At 44.0% G+C, this 22318-nt stretch overlaps 1 protein-coding gene across 6 annotated transcripts; it reads left to right on the forward strand.

Annotated features, from left to right (window-relative positions):
- The first annotated feature begins 2261 nt into the window (after nt 1-2261).
- SNRPB2 (small nuclear ribonucleoprotein polypeptide B2) lies at nt 2262-22181 on the forward strand. 6 transcript variants are annotated; one of them, XM_037896009.2, is made up of 7 exons: nt 2262-2412; nt 3242-3329; nt 8935-9107; nt 11892-12032; nt 19092-19145; nt 20754-20842; nt 21793-22181. In XM_037896009.2, exons 2-7 carry the CDS (start codon nt 3266-3268, stop codon nt 21950-21952), a joined length of 681 nt encoding a protein of 226 aa, XP_037751937.1. In that variant the 5' UTR covers nt 2262-2412; nt 3242-3265; the 3' UTR covers nt 21953-22181. The 6 variants fall into 6 exon arrangements, with proteins under 6 accessions (XP_037751937.1, XP_037751936.1, XP_037751935.1 ...); XM_037896008.2 differs by having other exon boundaries at nt 2405-2546; XM_037896007.2 differs by lacking the exon at nt 2262-2412 and adding an exon at nt 2419-2589.
- The last annotated feature ends 137 nt before the right edge of the window (nt 22182-22318 follow it).

Raw genomic sequence — 22318 nt, forward strand, 5'->3', positions numbered from 1 at the left:
CACACAAAGATGGACTACAAGCCGTCAAGAACACTATCCCCGATAATGTCATGGCTAACCTGGTGGCTGAACTTTGTCACTTTGTCCTTACCCATAACTATTTTACATTTGGGGACAATGTATACCTTCAAATCAGCGGCACTGCTATGGGTACCTGCATGGCCCCACAGTATGCCAACATTTTTATGGCTGACTTAAAACAACGCTTCCTCAGCTCTCATCCCCTAACGCCCCTACTCTACCTGTGCTATATTGATGACATCTTCATCATCTGGACCCATGGAAAAGAAGCCCTTGAGGAATTCCACCATGATTTCAACAATTTCCGTCAACCTCAGCCTGGTCCAGTCCACAGAAGAGATCCACTTCCTGGACACTACAGTGCTAATAAATGATGGTCACATAAACACCACCCTATACCGGAAACCTACTGACCGCTATTCCTACCTGCATGCCTCCAGCTTTCACCCTGACCACACCACACGATCCATTGTCTACAGCCAAGCTCTTCGATACAACCGCATTTGCTTCAACCCCTCAGACAGAGACCAACACCTACAAGATCTCTATCAAGCATTCTTACAACTACAATACCCACCTGCGGAAGTGAAGAAACAGATTGATAGAGCCAGAAGAGTTCCCAGAAGTCACCTACTACAGGACAGGCCGAACAAAGAAAATAACAGGTGCCCAGTGGGAGTGAACATAACAGGTAATGATCAAGTGATCTCTCTCCTGCCATCCATCTCCACCCTCTGACAAAGAGAGGCTAAGGACACCGTTCCTTACCCATCCTGGCTAATAGCCATTAATAGACTTAACTTCCATGAATTTATTCAGTTCTCTTTTAAACCCTGTTATAGTCCTAGCCTTCACAACCTCCTTAGGCAAGGAATTCCACAGGTTGACTGTGCACTGAGTGAAGAACTTCCTTTTATTTGTTTTAAACCTGCAACCCATTAATTTCATTTGGTGGCCCCTAGTTCTTATATTATGGGAACAAGTAAATAACTTTCCCTTATTCACTTTCTCCACACCACTCATGATTTTATATACCTCTATCATATCCCCTCCAGTTTCCTCTTTTCCAAGCCTAAAAGTCCTAGTCTCTTTAATCTCCCCTCATATGAGACCCGTTCCAAACCCCTAATCATTTTAGTTGCCCTTTTCTGAACCTTTTCTAATGCCAGTATATCTTTTTTGAGATGAGGGGACCACCTCTGTATGCAGTATTCAAGATGTGGGCATACCATGGATTTATATAAGGGCAATAAAATATTCTCCGTCTTACTCTCTATCCCTTTTTAAATGATTCCTAACATCCTGTTCTTTATTTTGATTGCTGCTGCACACTGCGTGGACGTCTTCAGAGAACTATCCACGATGACTCCAAGATCTTTCTCCTGATTAGTTGTAGCTAAAGTAACCCCCATCATATTGTATGTAGAGTTGGGGTTATTTTTTCCAATGTGCATTTATCCACATTAAATTTCATTTGCCATTTTGTGGCCTAATCACTTAGTTTTGTGAGATCTTTTTGAAGTTCTTCACCGTCTACTTTGGTCTTAACTATCTTGAGCAGTTTATTATCATCTGCAAACTTTGCCACCTCACTGTTTACCCCTTTCTCCAGATCATTTATGAATAAGTTGAATAGGATTGGTCCTAGGACTGACCCTTCGGGAACACCACTAGTTTCCCCTCTCCATTCTGAAAATTTACCATTTATTCCTACCCTTTGTTCCCTGTCTTTTAACCAGTTCTCAATCCATGAAAGGATCTTCCCTCTTATCCCATGACAACCTAATTTACCTAAGAGCCTTTCTTGAGTGAACTTGTCAAAGGCTTCCTGGAAATCTAAGTACACTATGTCCACTGGATCCGCCTTGTCCACGTTTGTTCACCCCTTCAAAGAACTCTAATAGATTAGTAAGACACCATCTCCCTTTACAGAAACCATGTTGACTTTTGCATAACAATTTATGTTCAAGACACAACAGGGTCTGGGCAGGGACCAAAGCCACCCGTAGGACACACCCGGAGGCAGAGCCTGGGCTGGCAGCACGCCCCCTATTGGCCCTGACGGGGTTCGGGGCCTTGCTGCACCCAAGCCTTGCTTGCATGAACCCCACTTGCTACGCGGTGAGTGATCCCTACAGGCGCTTGTGGGGACACGGGAACCGCCCCCGCGCTCAGACCTCCGCCTCCCGCCCCGCCCCGCCCCTGTTCAGGCTCACGCGCGCGACAGGGGGAGGAAGGAACCGGGAGAAGAGCGCATCGATGATTGGGTGCGCGATATATCGATTGTGCGTGACATCGACTCTTCTGCCTGTTTACGTGAGGTCACGCGCCAGGGCGCGGTGTGCTGTGCTGGGAACGGCGGGGCGGCGCGCGGGCGGTGAGTGGAGCCGGGTGAGGGAAGAGTTTGTTCCCCGTCTGCTCCGCTACTGGGAGATGCGGCGCGGGCCCCCAGGTGCCTGTCCCCGGGGAGGTATCCGGGACCGGAGCGCTGAGCCTGCCTGGGCGGGCGGGATCACCTAGCCCCGGTTGGGATTGGCCCGAAATGGCCGCGAGCTCTGAATTCCCCCAGTACGGGCCGTGGGGCAGCTGGGGCGAAGGCGGCCGGGCGCGTGCGGGAGGGGAGAGGCTGGGGGATGGGGCGGGCAGGGCTGGACGCGTGGGCGGGCTGGGTGCGTGAAGGAGGCCGCGTTTGCGGGGCGGGGCTGGCTGCCTGAGGGGGGCTGCGGTTGGAGGGGCTGGCTGTGTGGTGCAGTGGGGGGTGCATGCGTGCATGTGGGGGGGGGGCATCGGTGTGTATATACGAAGGCGATAGGTATCCTATAAACACTTCAGAGGGTTATCGATGAAAAGGGCAGTGAAAGAGCTGTGTGGGGATGATCGTGATATGACTCTTCCTCGCACGCTGCTTGGTGCTTTCTCAGTGACTTGGGCCCCTATAGTTGGCTGTATTTTTCCCTACCTTCAGAGGTGATGGATCTTTGTTAGGACGTCAAAAATATATAGTTTTATAACCTGTGTGATAGAAAGTGCCTCCTTTTTCAAAGTGCCTCCTGTTCACTGTTGAGTGAGGCAGTTCTGATCCTGTTTTATATAGCCTGATGCTGGCAACACCTGTTTGACCTAAACAAACAAAAACTCAATTATTATTATGAATTCATCTTCATAAATGTAAGTATTTTTAACACATTGTACTTGTTTTAACACATTTTTCTTTTTCTAGGCTGTTGTATAAGCAAGTTAGAAGATGGATATCCGACCAAACCATACCATTTATATCAATAATATAAATGACAGCATTAAAAAAGATGGTATGAATAATTTAAAGTTAATTTTTTTCATCAGTGTGTTGGGAAAACTATCTCAGTAAAAATATGCTATTCTATTTTCTGGAAATATAATCTTGACATAAAATGTCACTAGCAATCTTGTAATGTCAACATGTTTGTGCTATGCCTAGCCCAATGGAATCCCAATCTGTTTTGATCTCTAGGCACTACTGTAATACAAATAAATAATTACAAGGAAAGCAGTCAGGAAATCTAAATTAAGATCTCTATGCTTAACTACTGCCAATGGGGAAGGAGTTAAAATTGGTAACTTCATTCTGAAGTTACCAAGTCTTAATGCACATTTGAGTGGTTTAGTTTGGTTTTTGAAACTTTCTGGCTTTCTTCTTTTTATCATCTTAGGGTCCAATTCTACAAACTCTTGTGAATGTGAGTAACTTAGTTGTGTGGGTAGTCCCACTGAATCTTACGTTTATCTTCAGATTGAGACTCAAGGCTCCAGTCTTGCAAACCCATATTCACATGAATAGTCCTTTATAATGCAAGTAATTTTACTGACTTCATTGATACAACTTGTGAGTAGTGGGTTATTGGATCAGTCTCTGGTGGTGTTCTGGATGTGATTTTCCCAAAGTGGTGGTAATTCTTTTTTCATATGGACACTGTCTACATCCCAGCAGGGAATGTGGAATTATTGTGTAGCCAAACCCGGTGAAATAACAATGGTAATTGGATACTATCTGGGTTTCTATCTAATGGAACCTGGCAGCCAGGTGATGTGTTTTGGGATCCTCCATATGGAGATGTGTATTGGTATAAAAATGTAAATGAAACTAAAAGTATTTTAGAGTTGATAGCAACCATTGTAACTGGTTACCAGTATACATTCAAATTTAATACCGCTGTAAAGTGGTGCTGTAAATGTCTGTGAAAATTGAGTCCCAAAGGTTGCCCCATAGTAATGCGAGGATCAGAGAGTAAACTTAAAAAAAACCGCTCAGAAACAAACATAGTCCACTAGGTAGTAAGGTACATTGGTTCCAAGTCTCCATGATTCTTAAATCTCCCAGTGGGATGTTGAACATATTGATGTATGTCAGGAAAGCCAAGTGGGGAAAACTAGAGGAAACAGGACAATGGGGACACACAATGTGCTGCCAAAAGCCGTTAGAGAAACACCTTCCTTAATATCAAGTAAAGGGTAAAAGTGGTCTGGTCAAGCATGCAGGATCAGCAGAGATCTTAGAAATCTGCTTGCCATGGAAAACCACATAATTTGTGTGTGTTTGTTTTTTACAGAGAATTTTTACATTTTTACAAAAATAAACATATTTAGTGGAATCCTGATTATCTGATCTTGCCCCAGTACCAATTAGATCAGACAATAGGTAGGGCTCTGGCTGTCAGCTTAAAAATTGCAAATATATCAATAAAACACTGTGTTCAACTGATCTATCTATAGGTACTATATTGTGGCTAGCAAAACTAAAGTCCAGTGTTTCATTTTAATTGTGGAAAAACAGATTATATATTTTAAATCAGAGAATTGTTTTTATCACTGGAAAACTAGGATCCCTGATCATCAGTGTTTGAGAAGTAGTAATTAACCAATTAGAAAAGAGAAATAACAAGAAAGTAGCAAGGACAGCAGAAGTTATGCCAGTTTACACATGCATATTGTATGAGTTGCATAAGATATATACGTGATAGTCATATAACACTTTGATGGTTGGAAGAGAACTAATTAATATGTAATTTGGATATGCATAATAAGATGTTGGATAGTGTAAGCAATAGACAGAGCTTCATAGGAGAAATCCATTCTGATTGCCAGTGCCCCAGAAGGTATCTGGCCCTTTCCTTTTTCTGTATGTGTCTGTTTTTTTTTCTTTAATAGTAATTGTAATCAAAAGGCATGCTTTTGATGGTTCAAATAAAGGTTTGAATTAATAAATCTGAGTGTCTCAGACCTGAGCATGCGGCATTCTCGCACAAGAGTGCCCAGGGATGTGAGGCACCTAACCACTACCTGCCCTTAGTGTGAAGCAGTCTTGTTTGGGCCTGTTGTGGCTCAGCTCCCTGAAACCAACTGCCTCTGGCAGCCCAAGTACTAACTTCCAGTGCCTCTGCCAACCCCCCTCCCCACACAAAGGCCTCACTGTCTCTGTACATGTAGCTATAGGCACACACCAAGCCCCACGTCCTTGGAGTGTTCCCTGCAGTATCTAGCCCGGGGTATTCAATAGGACTGTGGGCCAAATCCAGACCACCAGATGCTTTTGAACAACCCCCAAAATCTTTTTGTTTACTTATTATTGTTGGGTTTGTTAAATAAAAAATTTCTGGAGTCTGGACCTTGACTATATCTTGACCAAGAAATTTGGACCTTGACAAAAAATAATTGACTACCCCACTCTAGCCTCTTACTCGTTTAACACTCACAAAATTATTAAGCCTACTATTCCCCAGGGAACAGTACACCCCAACTTGTAAAATTCAACAGAAGACCATCACTTTGCTTAACATCACAGCCCTTAGATCAGTGGTTCTCAAACTTTGTACTGGTGACCCCTTTCACACAGCAAGCCTCTGAGTGTGACACCCTCCCCCCCCCCCCCCCCATAAATTAAACACTTTAAAATATTTAACACTAGTATAAATGCTGGAGATGTAGCAGGGTTGGGGGGGGTAGAGGCTGACAGCTCGCAAACCCCCACGTAATAACCTCGTGACCCCCCTCATGACCCTCAGTTTGAGAATCCCTGCCTTAGATATACTTCTAGTGAAAACAAGAATAAGTTTATTATCAAAGAACAAATTTAAGTAATAAGAATATTGGAAACAAATGGTTACTTATGAAACAAAATCATGACACGCTTTCTAGAAATTAATCTAACAAATTACTGTCATCTAAAGCTGATCTCACCCAGGATTCTCTCTAGCATTTTTCGCCAAGCCTACTTGAGACCCCTTTTTCATAGAGCGAGAGTACTGTCTTTTTTTCTTCCTCAGTGAAGGATGCGTGGGTGTCTTTTCTGCCCCAAAATATAGTAAAGCAAACACCTTTGACATGTTCCTCCAGATAAGGTTCTGTGTCCCTGCTGTGTTTCTCCTCCTTTTAGTTTTCTGAAATTTTCTTACAATCCTTCATTTGTATTCTGTGATGGTGTAGCTGTGTTGGTCCCCAGATATATTAGAGAGGCAAGGAGAGTGAGTAATATGTTTTACTGGAGCTGTTGGTGAGAGAGAGAGAAGCTTTCAAGCCCTGTACATTTCTTGTACGTTTCCCAGACCTGAAGTAAGACCAGGTCCTTACTACAGACCTATATCGGTATAACTGTATTGTTCAAGGGTGTGAAAAATCAAGAGCTTCTCGCGTTGACATAGCTATTGCCTCTCAGGGAGGTGGATTAACTATGCTGATGGGAGAAGCTCTTATGTCAGTGTAGTAGAATCTTCATGTACAATGCTACAGCACTTAAGTGAAGACAAGCCTTCAGAGTGGCACCTCTAAATACAAGGTGGAACAGATTGTTTAGTGTAAACAGTTAATGCGTATCAAGAGACTGTTCAACATGAAGTACCATATATACTTGTTCATAAGCCGAATTTTTTTTAGTAAAAAAGTGAGGCATCAGAGAAGGGGGTCGGCTTATGAATGGATATAGAGTGGGAGAGGTGGGACACGGCCCCTCCCCGCAACGGAGGGGGTAAGGAGAGACAGCACAGCCAGCAGAGCCAAAAGGGAAGAGGCGGGGCCAGAGTCTCTCCCCTTCTGGCCACACTGCTCTCCCCCCAGCCTCCGAAGCACCTGCAGCTCTGGGGCTGGCAGGCTGCAGCTGTGCCACTTGGCCCCACCCGCCAGAGCACGCTGTGGCCGTGCCGCCCGGTCTGGACCGCCAGAGCAGGCCGCGGCTGCGCTGCCCAGCCTGCCGGAGCAGCTCCAGACAGGCCAGAGACATCCTCCTCTGGCCCGCCTCAGCTAAGGTGGGAAGGGATGGGGTGGGGAGAGTGTGGGAGTCCCAGTGCTAGGAGTGGGGTCATGTGGGGGGTGGTCACAGGGGTTACTCCCCTGACCCCCAGCTTCCACACCCCCCCCCCCCGCCCCCCCCCAAATTTCCCCACCAGTTGCTGTCCCGGCCTGTCAGGGTAAGCAGCTGGCACGCCGGGACACTTTGTTTACTTAGGTTTACCTCTGTGCCTGCAGATGTTAGAGGTAAACAAACCATCTCAGCCCGCCAGCGGCTTATCCTGTTGGCTTGGGAGCCAAAGTTTGCCAACCCCTGACTTATAGGGTCATCTTATGAATGGGTCCGAAAAAATTTCCATTTCATCTTATGAATGGGTCTGAAAAAATACCCATTTTTACTTATCCATCTTGGGGGGCAGGGGAGGTGGGCTTATAAACGAACTGGCTTATGATCCAGTATATGCGGTAGTTCTTTAGCATCTCTCCAGTCAGGGGGAAAAGGAAGAGAAGGGGAGGCAGGTACGGGAGTTGTTAATGGATTATAGATTGTTGGAATTAGCCATAAATCCAGTCTCTCTCTATTCAGTCCATGATTTTTAGTGTCTAGCAAAGTTGTGAATTTAAACTCCTAGGCTTGTCTTTTGAAAGCGTGCAGGTTTCTTTTGAGGATGAGGACAGAGTTTTCACAAAGTGTTCACCCACAGGTGACGTGGTGTTTCTGTCTTTTATCTTTTTCCTCTGTGAGCTCATTCAAGAGCCTAGCGACTGTCTAGCTTTACCCACATAGTCACTATTGAGGCAATTCGTGCACTAGAGAAGGTACACCACGTGTTGTGATACATACATGTAGGACGTATGGATCTTGAAAGGTGTGTTGTGGGGAGTGTTGATCACTCTAGCAGTGGCGGTACGTCTGAAGGTTTTGTATCTGTTCTGGCAGGGTCTGGTACCGCTTTGAGTTGATGTGTCCTGTTTGTGGGGAGCTTGCTTCTGATCATAAGCTTTGTGCCAGCCATCCCCCTCGGCCATGTACCTTGGCCAAACCAGACAGTCTCTACGCAAAAGAATAAATGGACACAAATCGGACATCAAGAATCTGTAACATTCAAAAACCTGTAGGACAGCACTTCAGGCGCCCTGGACACTCAATAACAGACTTAAAAGTGGCCATTCTTCAACCAAAAAAAACCTTCAAAAACAGACTTCAATGAGAAACTGCAGAACTGGAATTAATTTGCAAACTTGACACCATCAAATTAGGCCTGAATAAAGACTGGGAGTGGCTGGGTCACTACAAAAGATAATTTTCCCTCTAATACTCGCACCTTCTTGTCAACTGCTGGGAATGGGTCACATCCACCCTAATTGAATTGGCCTCGTTGGCACTGACTCCCCACTTGGTAAGGCAACTCCCGTCTTTTCATGTGCTGTATATTTATTCCTGCTTACTGTATTTTCCACTCCATGCATCTGATGAAGTGGGTTACATCCCACAAAAGCTTATGCCCAAATAAACTTGTTAGTCTCTAAGGTGCCACAAGGACTCCTTGTTGTTTTTACTGATCCAGACTAACACGGCTACCGCTCTGAAACTTATAAAAGCACACTGACGTTTCCAACCTATATGCAGTAATGGCTTTTCTATATTCTCAACAGAACTGAAGAGATCCTTGTATGCACTATTCTCACAGTTTGGTCATGTAGTAGATATTGTGGCTTTAAAGACAATGAAAATGAGAGGACAGGCCTTTGTCATATTTAAAGAACTTGGATCATCCACCAATGCTTTGAGACAGTTACAAGGTTTTCCATTTTACGGCAAACCAATGGTAAGTCTTTTATTTATTTATGTTCTTTTTAATGGACTAGAACAGTACACTATTTTGCAACTGGGAATCAGATTTTTGTTTTTCTATTTAGGGTGTGTCTGCTATTTATTTTTCATTGATGTCCTCTTTTTCTCCATGTGAACATATATATTCCTGCATATTTGAGGGGCAGTGTGCTTAGCTTTCAGATAAAACTGCTTTACTCCAACATCATACTGCCTTACTTTTTTAAATTAGAAGTCTAAATTTTGTATGTTTTCTAAATGAAGGCTTTCAATCAATTTTTCTGTGTTGGAGTAAAATTGCATGCCTCCAGTTTGCCTTTTTTTTTTTTTTTTTTGTCTTGTATAAGTCCAAGTTTGTGTAGTGATGCCATAACTTTGGCTGCATTCACTTACGTTGAAGTTAAGCATTCTTAATTGTTCAGTGTTATGTCATATTTCTACTTTATAATAATTATTGCTGTTACTGAAAATGTTACCCTCTTCAGGATTACAAAATAAAGTTCAGAACAATTTGCATAACATGATGATGCTAGATTCTGAATAATTGCCTTATACTACAAGTATTTACATATCATGTAACTATGCACATGAGTAGTCCTATTGACTTTAATGGTGGGTGGGTGCGGGTGTGTGAGAGAGAGAGAAAGACAGTGAGCCCTTTTTTTTTCCTATGTTGGTGAGCCTAGAAATCTTGATTGGCATGCATCTTCCACCCTTTTTTGCAGTGTGGAGGAACACCCAAACAAGAAAACTCTCTCTGTACAGAGAAATCCTTTTAATTTAGTATTTTAATTTTTTGGAATAGCTTGCCACCCTGTCTGCATCCACCTTGTTGTCCATACGGGGGAGAGAACCAGTAGAATTCATCTGTGCATGGTGTGGGAATAGCCAGATATTTATGAAATTTTTGTAGTCTAGCAGACAGATGCTAGACACAACATCTCTGAATTTTCCAAACTAAAAGAGGTACTTCATCCACCTTGTTCAGCTGAACACTTCAAAAATTCATCTGTTGAGAAATGCTTCCATGCTGCTGATAGTTTGGTGGTTTGAGTTCTGTATTTCTGCATCAGTGTGTTGCTCTTTTAAGACTTCAGACTGTATTTTCCGCACCTCATCCCTCTCAGATTTTGGAAGGCACTTCAGATTCTTAAACCTTGTGTCGAGTGCTATTGCTGTATTTAGAAATCTCATTGGTACCTTCTCTCACTGCAGATTTGACAAAACACAGAGTGTTCTTAAATGGAATAACATGTGCTGGGTCATCGTCCAAGACCACCTATAACATGAAATATATGTCAAATGCGTGCAAAACCACGGAGCAGGAGACCTACAATTATCCCCCAAGGAGTTCAGTCACAAATTTAATTAACACATTTTTTAATGAGTATTCTCAGCATGGAAGCATGTCCTGTGGAACGGTGGTTGAAGCACAAAGGGGCATATGGATGTTGAGCATATCTGGCATGTAAATACCTTGCAACTCTGGCTACAAGAGTGTCGTTTGAATGCCTGTGCTCACTTTCAGATGACATTGTAAATAAGAATTGGGCATCATTATCTCCTCTAAATGTAAACAAACTTGTTTGTCTTAGCCCTGGTCTACGCTGGTGCGGGGGTCGACCTAAGATACACAACTTTATTCGTGTAGCTGAAGTCGGCGTATTTTAGGTCGACTTACCTGGCCGCGAGGACGGCGGTGAGTCGACTGCTGCTGCTCCCCCGTCGACTCTGCTTCTGGCTCTCGTGAGCTGGAGTTTAAAAATTGGTATTCTGTTTAACAGTGAGATTAAAACTGCGATTAATGTTTTAAATCACAATTAATTTTTTTGAGTTAATCGTGTGAGTTAACTGCAGTTAATTGACATCCCTAGTATTTTGTATAATTACTTTTCCAAGTACTTGCTTTAATTGCCATAGGGATGTTCAGTAATTGGGAATGGGTTGGGAACTGGTCTACACGACTGCATAGAAGAGAGGAAGTTATCACATGGACCATCTCTCTGCTAAAATGCAACTGAGGCCCCCTTTCTTTTGCACCTTTTCAATGTCTTGCATCCTCAGTGGTGGCTTTGCCTCCCTTTTACTGCCTCTACTGCTAGCTTCCTGCCTCAAGAGCTTCCTCTCCTTTTATTACTGGCATTAAAGAAAGTAATGTCATAGTGACCTTCTCCTTCCAGTTGCTCTAATCCAGTGGTTCTCAACCTGCAGCTGGTGCTTGCAGCCCAGTCATCACACAGCTGCGGTCCATGTGACATCCTCAGGGCCATATAGGTAGTATTGGATGTGGCCCACAATGGTAAATAGGTTGAGAACCACTGCTCTAATCCATGCCTGAGGATATGAATTTGAACTGATTGCAGCATAGTAGCTTTCATATAAAAGAGAATTGTCCTATATTACACACTATTCCAATATTTAATTCTTTCTCATTCTTTTTTGTTCCCTTAAAGTTCCGCTGTGACTACTTTATAAACCTTTTTGGATACTCTAAGTGTTGATTTAAAAACAGATCCTCCTCAGCTGAGTCATTTAACCGTCCTCCATCAACCTCTTCTATCTTTTGCATGTTTTAAACAAAAGGCGCTTTTGTAGTAAGTGCTCAGAATTAATTGGTGAATTCAGCATATTCTGTGGGTAGTGTCTAATTAAAGTTTTTAATGTAAGAAATTCTTGTTGGAATTCCAGTGTTCTGCTAGATATTTGGGGCCTTAATGAGGCTAGTGCAAGCTGTTCAGCATAGTGAAGCATAAAATGTTCTGCTTTGTTGTTTAAACAGCGTATTCAGTATGCAAAAACAGATTCTGATATGATTTCCAAAATGCGCGGTACATTTGCTGATAAGGAAAAGAGGAAAGAAAAGAAAAAGGCTAAATCCCTGGAGCAGTCAGCTAATGCAGCAAATAAAAAGCTTGGTCAGGTAAGTGGACCGTGTAAACCAAAACAAGATTCCAGACTTCTAGAACAAGTCTGAAGGGTTTTTCTGCATGGAACAAATTCCTTTAATATGATATTTACCTATAGTTTTAACAAGGAGGATTGTATTTTGGAGGAATGTATGTAAGAGACTAATATGCTTCCTGTAAAATGTGCCAAACTTGTTTCAATGTAAAAGTTTAATGGACTCATGTTTATCATTAGACAAAGTTGCATCTGAATTGCAAGGAATCTTGAGTGCAAAGGCCCCCAGATTGTCTGTTAAGAATCAGGTTCAGTTTAGTTACTAAAATGACAAACTTTTGAAGTCTGTTCATTCTGCCCATCCACATAGTGGATGAAGTCTCAATTATCATTGTCTGTCATTCTTTCTTCAGCAAAGAATATTAGCTGTTGTTGTGTGTTTTGTTCTTTCCATCCAAACAAAATGTTAAGGTATTCAAACTGTGAAAACTTTAATCAACTTCCCTTTTTGGAAAGTATCAACTCCCTCTGTTTTGGTGAATGTCCACTGGTTATGCACTATAAACCCTAGAGAGAATCTTAAATTGCAAATATTTTTACAAAAATATTAAAACTAGAAAACTGATCAGTCTCACTTTTAAACAATTTAAGGGTAACCATTCATAATTTTCATTGTCTTGTTTTTGGTGAGCAGCCTAGACATTTTGTGCCAACGCAAATTCTAGAGAGTCCTCTCTAACACAGCAGTTCTTCTTTGAGTGCTTGCTCATGTCCATTCCATGTTAGGTGTGCGTCCAGTCACTGCAGATTTTCCCCTCGATGGTATCCGTCAGGCCAGCTCTAGCACCCTCTGGAGCCGCACACTCATGTGTTGGTATAAGGGGCCTAGCCAGCCCCACATCCTCTCAGTTCCTTTTTACCACCCGTGACAGTTGCTTGAACATCTCCTCTTGCCTCGGCAAAGCGTTCGTCTAGTGGTGCTGTTATACCCTCCTTTCTTCGCAAGTTTAGTTACCTTCAGTTTATTTCTTTTAGTAGTGGTATATAAAGTTAGGCCCCACAGCTGTTTACAGGGGCATCCTCTTCCCCTGGGACTGGGCATGCCCCTGTCTCTGGGCTTTAAACCCTGTGCCTCCTGTGGCAAGCACATGCCGGTGACTGACCTGCACTTCAGATGTCTGAAGTGTCTGTGGGAGGCTCATGTGCGAGAGCATTGCCATGTCTGCTGCCAGGTCAAGCCTCATACAAAAAGGGACAGGGAGGCCAGGCTAAGGTCTGTCCTGATGGAAGTCACACTTACACCGGGGTAGGAGTGGAGCCAGTTGGACTCGGCACCGAGTACCTCTGCATCGGTGTGGAGTGCTCTTCTGACAGCCTGTTTCTCAGCACCATTCCCCTTCACTGGTGCTGAGGAAGCACAAGAAACAGCAGTCCATGAGGGGATGCTCCTTGGAGCTGAGGAAGCACAAAGGTGGAGTGTGACCTACATTGGACCACTCCTCTGTCCCTGCTCTGCAAGTGGCACCATCGACTCCACCCTACTAGCAGGTTCTGTTGAGTCCGATGCAGTGCAATCCACCAAAACCCAGGGCGGGGGAACGTCGTGGCACCAGCATGATTGTGGTGGTGTCCACCCCGAAGGTCTTTCCAGCGGCTAGGGACCCGATGACTCCCATGGCACCGCCAACCCCAGCGGGGCAAGTTCCAACACTGGCAAGATCATCTTGCAGAAAGGAGCATGTTGCCCTAGGCTCTTACCTGGCAGCGGGTCCTCCGGCACTGCCTAGAGGGAAACCAACCCTGCTGTGTGTTGGTGAAGACTTCCCCTCTCTGGCACTGATCCCCGGACCCTTGGCGCTGGCTGTGGAAGCAAGGGGTACCACCCTCATATGGTCTCCCTAAGCTGACTCATAGTCAGTCATGCACCCAACCAAGGAACCATTACCAGTATTTGACCTACATCCTGTTGGATCTCAGTGTCCGTGCCCCCTGTAGCCATCTGGCTCAGAGGTCGGGGTGTATGCGGGTCCAATAGAATCCATGGGTTTCCCCCAGGTACTGGGATTGCCTTTCAGCTGTTTGTACTCGGTGGTGTCTGAGAGAAGGGTCCCTTTGCTGCACACTCTGGTGCCTAGCCCAATACCAATGCTCAGGACTTAGGCCTGCATAGGCGGTGCAGAAGAAGAGGAAGGCCAGAGGACTCAAAGAAGCTGGACCCACTTGGTAGAAAGATGTATTCTACTGGTGGGTTACAGCTCCACATCTCCAACCAGCAGGCCTTGCTTGGCAGGTATGACTAGAACATCTAGGATTGTAAGTCAGAATTCAAGGAAGGCACGAGTTCCCCACTCTGGTGGAGGAAGGGAAGACTAAAGCCAGGGCCTCCCTCCAGGCTGCCCTAGATGCAGCTGACATGGCAGCCAAAACAATGGCATCAGTGGTGGTCATGAGAAGATGCTCTTGGCTCCAATCTTTGGGGGCTACCACCGGAGGTTCAGCGTTCCATTCAGGACCTTCTATTTGAGGGAACTTCCCTCTTCTCCAAACAAATGCAAAACTCCATGGCCTGAAAGATTCCAGGGCTACCCTCAGATTCCTGGGCCTCTACTCACCACACCTTCAGTGACACATTTCAGACCTCAGCAACTGAGGCTGCCTCACCAAGACCCATTTAAGAAACAGCAGGGGTTATAAGCATAGGCAAGTGCCCCCTTTCACCTCTGCTTCATTGCACAGATATCTGAGGCCCCAAGCAGAACTTTTGAAGGGGTTCCCGAGTGCATTATAGCTGTTCCCATAGTGGATCCTGTTCCCCACCTCACACCACCTTTGTTTTCAGACACTCTCCTATTTCAGTCCAGCCTGGTCCCTCATCTTGGACTGTTTGGTGCTGAGTAGGATGGAGGAAGTTTTCTTCCACCGTACCCATCCCTCTTCAGGGACACTTCTCACAAGCAACTTCTAGTCCAGGAGGTGCAAGCCCTCCTGTGGGTAGGGGCTGTAGAGGAGTGCCTCAGAATTTGAGAGGGAAAGGGTTTTACTCCTGTTATTTCCTAATCCCTTCGCCTCAACAGTTACCGCAAGAAGTTGAGGTTCCGCATGGTTTCCCTGGCCTCCGTTATTCCCTCCCTGGATCCAGGGCACTGGTACGTTGCCCTCGATTTGAAAAACACTTATTTCCACATGTTCATTTTCCAGGGCCACAGAAGGTTCCTCAGATTCATTGTAAACCAGACTCACTACCAATTCACTGTCCTTCCCTTTGGCCTGTTGGCAGCCCCTTGGGTTTTTAGAAGATGCATGGTGGTGATGGCAGCCTTCCTCAGAGGTCAAGGTGTTCAAGTCTACCCTTACCTCGACGACTGGCTGATCAAGGGCTGGTCTGAGACCCAGATCAAAGCCAGCATCAGTCTGGTTCAACCAACTTTCCAAGCTCTGGGCCTTTTGATAAATAAGCAAAAGTCAACTCCTCATCCCTGTCCAGAGGATAGAGTTGTTTGGTGCAGTGCTCAATTCTGCCTAGGCCAGAGGCTAGCTTCCGGACAATGTTGGCTCTGATATGGAAGGTCAAGGCCAACCCTGTCATGACAGCCCGTTTTTGCCTCAAACTTTTAGGTCACATGCCATGTTCATTTACGTGGTACAGCACGCAAGACTTCATGTCATGCCCCTCCAAGTTTGGTTGACCTCTGTGTACTTGTCTGGACTCTGTGCTTACAGTTCCTGCCCCAGTCCTTGCCTCCTTCGACTGGTGGAGGGATCCCTGATCAGGCGGTGTGGGCATTCCCTTTGTCACTCTCCAGTCAGCAGTATCCCTAATCTTGGACATGTCCAATGTAGGTTGGGGGGCTTATTCAGGCACCTCAGGACTTAGGGCCTGTGATCCCAGGAGGAACTCTCCTTGCATATAAATGTCAGAGTGGCCCGCCTAGCATGCCTGGTGGTTTTTTTTTACCCTAGATCACAGGCAGAATTATGAGTGCTCATAGACAACATGGCAGCCACGTTTTACATCAGCAGAGAAGAGTGCGTTGGGCCACCCTGTGTCAAGAGGCCATTTGTCTATGGGACTTCTACATGAAACACTCCTACCACCTTGAAGCTTCCTGCCTTCCAGGAGCCTGGAACACTCTGGGAGATCATCTCAGCAGCTCTTTCTCTTCTCACCATGATTGGTCTCCTTACCCTGACGTAACCAGATCCATCTTCCAGCTGGGGGGGTTTCCCCAGGTAGACCTGTTCGCAACCAAGCAGAACAGGAAATGTCAGCAGTTTTGCTCTCTGTGTGGTCACAGCCCAGGTGCTCTCTCAGATGCCTTCCTACTCCTGTGGACAAAGCTTCTGTTCTATGCATTTTCTCCCCTTCTCCCCCCCCATTCCTCTGGTACACAAGGTCCTTCTGAAAGTCAAGCGAGATAAAGCAAGGGTTATTGTTATTAGGCTCTGCATGGCCGCACCAACACTGGTTTGGCACACGACTGGATCTGTCAGTAGCAGCCCTATTGCTGCTCCTGCCCCTCCCAGACCTGATCTTGCAAGATTTCAGCTGTTGGCTCCACTTGAACCTCAAGGCCCTCCACCTGACTGCATAGATGATCAATGGTTGAATCCGGCAGTGTTGGCCTGTTCAGAACAAGTCCGCCAAGTCTTGCTAGGTAGTTGGAAACAGTATACTACAGTGACTTACCTAGCCAAGTGGAATCGGTTCTCGGTGTTGGCTTCCCAGTGAGGCTTCTCACCAACTTGGTCACTCCTCCCAGTCAGTGCTAGAATACCTGCTTCATCTGAAACAGACCTAGCTATTTCATCGGTCAAGGTGCATCTAGTAGCAATCTCAGTCTTCCGTCCTCTCGTGGACGGTAGGTTGGTCTTCTCACAGGAGATGCCCATTTGCTTCTTCCAGGTATTAGGGAGACTTTACCCTCAAATTCACGAATGTATCCCACCCTAAACCTGGTCCTGTCAAGACTCCTGGGCCCTCCCTTTGAGCAGCTGGCATCATGCCCTCTGTCGTATTTTTCCTGGAAGGTCACCTTCCTGGCAGCAGTTACTTCAGCCAGGAGGATCTCCGAAATCAGGACCCTTATGTCAGAACCCCTGTATACAGTGTTCTTTAAAGACAAGGTTCAACTGTGCCCCCACCCAGCGTTTCTCCCAAAGGTGGTCTTGCAGTTTGATAGTAAGCAGGCTATTTTCCTGGCTGTTTTCATCCAAAAGCTGCACAAGAATATGGAGGAACGGCCTTCTACATTGAGAGAACCAAACTGTTTCATAAAACTACATTGGCTAAACAACAACTTTTGTTGGCAGTAGCAGATAGGATGAAAGGCCTAATGGTTTCAGTCCAGACAGTTTCATCCTGCAACACTTCTGCATTCATATGTGCTATGAGCAGGCAGGTGTCCTACCTCCTGCCATCTTGACAGCCCATTCACGAGAACTCAGGCTTCATGAGTGGTGTTTTTGGCTCAGGTCCCAATCCCAGACATCTGCAGAGCAATGACCTGGTCGTCGGTACATACTTTCTCCTCCCGCTATACCATCCCCGAGCTAGGGATGACGCCAAGTTTAGTAGAGCAATGTTGCAGTCCGCATGTCCATGAACTCCAAGCCCACCTCTGTAGGTAACGCTTGGGAGTCACCTAATGTGGAGTGGAAATGAGCAAACACTTGAGAGGAGGAAAAAAAAGTTACTAACCTTTCTGTAACTTTTTTTTCTTTAAGATGCGTTGCTCAGTCCATTCCATGACCCACCCTTTTGCCTCTCTGTTGGAGTTAGCCGGCAAGAAGGAACTGAGAAGGTGCAGGACAAGCTGGACCCCTCATACCAGTGCATAGTCAGATCAACAATGCAGCAATCAAAATTCTTTTCTCAGTCTGATACAGAAAGCAAATAACAAGTAATTTCTCCCCAACTACTCCAAAATTGGATCCAACTCAGATTACATGAACATGTCTAGATGATCCCTTCTGGTCGTAGAGTCAGATTACATGAACATGTCTAGATGATCCCTTCTGGTCGTAGAGTCTGAGTTTATAAGGAGCAGTAGTAGCTAGTACTAGCAGTACTCAAAACATAGTCTGTGGACTGCTAGTGATCCCTAGACCACTTCCTAGTGGTCTGTGGAGAAGTGGCTGGTCACATGGTGTTGCTTGTCTTACTTTCCAGCTGAGAGAAACAGAAGATGTGTGAGAGAAGACAAAATTGAAAAAAAGTAGAAAGTGTGATTAACTTTTTTTAGAGATTACTTGTTAATCTTTAATGTTGGGTAAAAATACACAAATACTTTCACAATATTACTGTGCAGTGTGTAATAATTGCTGTAGTTACACCTAAGCATTATGCAGTAGCAAATGGGAGAGGAGCTGGTCCATGCAATCGCAAATGGGAATGTAGTTGGCCCATAAGACAGTATCTCCATTAAGAGGTGGTCTGCACTGGAGAAGTTTACTAATGCCTGTATAATGGAAAACACCAAAATTAAGAATAAACGTTAAATCCTGTATATAGGAGTTTTGGTAGGTTTTGTAGAGCTGTTGTTGCATTAACTTTGCCACCATTTTGAAGTCCGTTTAAAGAACTCAAATATTTGATTTTGAATTTGTGCAGGAGGAGTCTGTGGATTTATCTGTACCTCAGTCAGAAAGCATGCAGTGCTGCCTTCAACAGAGAGAGCCATGTTTAGAAACACTTCTAAAAATGCCTTTCCCTGTCTGTGGAATCCACCTTTTCAAGAGGCAGATGGAATACAATAATTTGCCATATCTACTGATTCACCTTTAGAATTCATTCTGACCTAATGGCTATGTCTTCTCCAGCAGTCTGGTGTTGGGGTTTAAAACCCAATGGCTTCATGTTTCCCACCAGCAACTGTTTTGCAAACCATGGACGGTCCATGGACCACAGTTTAGGAAACAGTGCCTTAAGATTGAAGGGGTGGTTAGAATTAAGATGCTCTCTGAGGCTCCATGAAAACCAAACTGGTGTGAATATATGCTTTCAAATTGAAAATTATACAAAACTTTTTCATTGCTGATTTTTGGTAAAATCATGTTTTTTCTATGTTGAATCTCACAGGGAACAACACAGAATTCTTTGAATGTCCAAGGGACTTCATCACAGAATCAACAGGTAATTCTTATTAGTTTATTTATTCCTGCCATTACTTTTTCTGTTTGAGAACTAGCAGGAAGAGAAAGCACTAAACAAACACCATTTAATATTTGTGTTATACAATACAACTCCAGTATTTAAAAAAGCACATTTGACTAGTTTCAAGTTGTTTTAAATTTGACTTTGGTGGGGATTTTCTGTAGTACATAGAATGAGATTTTTGTACATGCTCTGAATTTTGTTATATCAGTTTCCTCCAGCAACTTACAGGACCCGCCCCCCCCTCCCCCCCAAACTGGCATATATGGAGAGACAGCTGCTATTACAAACTTCAGGCCTGATTTTTTGTTTTTTGTTTTTTGTTTGGTTTTTTTTCTCCAGCTCCTTTATTTCACAATTCCAGTGGCATAAAGGGGGCAGAAACAGCCTTTGGAGAATACCCCCATTATATGGGGTTTTATTGGACGCCATAGAACTGGCAGAACACCTATGTGTTGCCCTCTGAATAGTCCCCTAATGTAGAGGGTCTATTAGAGAATAGAGGAGGTGTGGCCAGAGCACTCCTAGATGACCTCAGGCAGCTGTATGTGTTTGAGCTGTCTCAAGGCTGCTCTCATTTAGATTGGGAGTTGAGTAGGCCCTTTAACATGGCCAAAAATTCAAAGAGGCCAAAAAATTGTGGAAAGCTATTTTTGTACTCTGTCTCTTGTGCCAGTTGCAAGGATTGAGAATTGGACCCAGTGTCTTTGTGGGGAACAAACACAGACTGAGTTCATCTAAGGGTGATCTGACAGCTGAGAATAGTGGGAGCACAGCATGCTCTGGATCCAGTGTCTTTGTGGGAATTGTTGTTGTCACCACTCTGGTGTTGAGGAATTTAATATGTTACTTTTTCTGGCCATGCTTCTTATGAAGATACAATGCTGAATGTTCAGGTCTCTGTACAGTCTTCTCCCTTCAAAGTTGATGACTTTGTAACTAGTTATTAGTTGTAACACCTGGCTTATTCTTCTCAACTGAAGAGAATTACCTAATAATACTAAAGCCAAATAAAGTAGAGATACTGTGCTGATCCCTGCCATTGAGACATCTCCCTGTTCGCTTGAGAAGGTACTGAACTGCTATATGCAAAGTGTCAGCAAATCTGTCTATAGCACTGTATATTCAGTGGGCCACTGTGAAGCAACATTAGGAAGTATACATATCTGTTACAGATCTTCAAATAGAATGGTTACTCCCTCAACTTTACTACAGCACGCCGTTCAAAGCTGGTAATTCTATGGACATGACAACCGACGTGGTCAATTATCTTTTTAGATATTGGTGCCTTTTTAAAATTAGCAGTTCTTCATGCTTACAGTGAATGACTTTGAAATACCTATGTCCCCCAACTTACTATCTCTCGATATTATACTAATAACATACTAACACTGATAGCAGAAAAAATGGATCAACTGGAAAAATACAGTTTAGCCAATAAGTGGCTGAAGTCTAAACCAGTCTTACGAAGAACATTAACAGTATGTTAACTTATTTCTAGCACTTTCAGTGGAAGTATAAAGAAAGTAGATGAGTGCTACTTATATTTTGCATGACTTACTGAATTATGTTCTTCTGTTATTGTAGGTGCCTGATAATCCACCAAACTATATACTCTTCCTTAATAACTTGCCAGAAGAGACAAATGAGATGATGCTGTCTATGCTATTTAATCAGTAAGTCGTATGTTTATAACAACATTTTTCTCCTTTCACTCCCCATTATATGCGCGTGCACACAAATTTTCTTCAGCCCTGACCTTTAAGGGATACTTAAAAGTATCAGTTCAGTCTCAGGCCCATTTAATCCTTGGTCTTACTGCTGAAAATACAGCCATGTAAATTGTGGTGGCTCTTCAATATGGACACCTGCCCATTAGGAACTAGAGACACAAGGTGGGTGAGGTAATATCTTTTATTGGACCAGCTTCTATTGGTGAGAGAGACAAGTTTCAGGTCAGACCTGAAGAGCTCTGTGTAAGCTCGAAAGCTTGTCTCTCACCAGTATTATTGGTCCAATAATAGATATTACCTCACCTACCTTGTCTGTCTCATATCCTGGGACCCACACAGCTACAACAACACTGCATACAAGATTTGGAATTAGCTCAATTCATATAGACCTTTGAATTTCAGTGGAGCCATTCTTGGTCTCATCCAATGCAGCATAGGGATTGAAGAGAATGGAAGTACCACGTTCCCTCAGGTGAAGTAGGGAAGGAGATGGAAAACATCCCTCCTAGGATCCCTGTGTCCTGGGGAGAAAGACCATCAAATGGAGCTATCGGAATAGTGTGACATCCTGACTTTGCTTGCTTGATGTTTTTGCCCTAATGCCCCACATGTAATGGAGCAATGACCATGTAACCTCATGCTGCTGCAAATATGACAACTGCAGTGTGGAGAATGCCTAACTGTGTTTGAGGCTCTCTGCAACTTCATTCACTAGTCAAGTAGCTTCTCATTTCCTTATAGATGAGAACTACTGCACTACTTTTAAATGTGTTATTAGTAGTGACTGAATGTTATAGTACTGGGTGCTTATGATAAGGCTTAATGGTTGCTTGAGAGATTTACCATCAGATATAATCCATGTAATCTTATCTGACTTCTCCTTTGTTTTAAAGGTTCCCTGGCTTCAAAGAAGTACGTTTAGTGCCTGGGAGACATGACATTGCTTTTGTGGAGTTTGAAAATGAGGGACAGGCAGGAGCTGCTCGTGATGCTCTCCAAGGGTTCAAGATTACTCCGTCCCATGCAATGAAAATCACTTATGCTAAGAAATAACCATGGATATGATCTTAAAAGGACTGTTTTGTATAACATGATACCACCTTTTTGGCTAACTAAAATTGTTTTTGTTCTTTTGAAGAAGAGTAAGGAGACATTTGTGTAAAACTGTAAGGGTTACTCAAGTAGGACAGCTGTAGGATTTCCACATCTGACAGATAGTAACTTGCTGTGCTGAAATCCTAACTTTGTAAAAATAAATGCTATTTTTATTTTGTTCAAGCTATGATTTTGCATCCTCCTGTTTTACTGGGCTAACTACTTTCTACTGATGTTTTACTGTCTCAGAAGAGACTGTTTTAAAAAAAAAAATAGCATAACTTTGGAACAAGACTGATGGAGACACTAGACCCGCTGAATCGA

This window comes from Chelonia mydas, chromosome 3, assembly GCF_015237465.2.
Source record: "Chelonia mydas isolate rCheMyd1 chromosome 3, rCheMyd1.pri.v2, whole genome shotgun sequence".
NCBI lineage: Eukaryota > Metazoa > Chordata > Testudines > Cheloniidae > Chelonia > Chelonia mydas.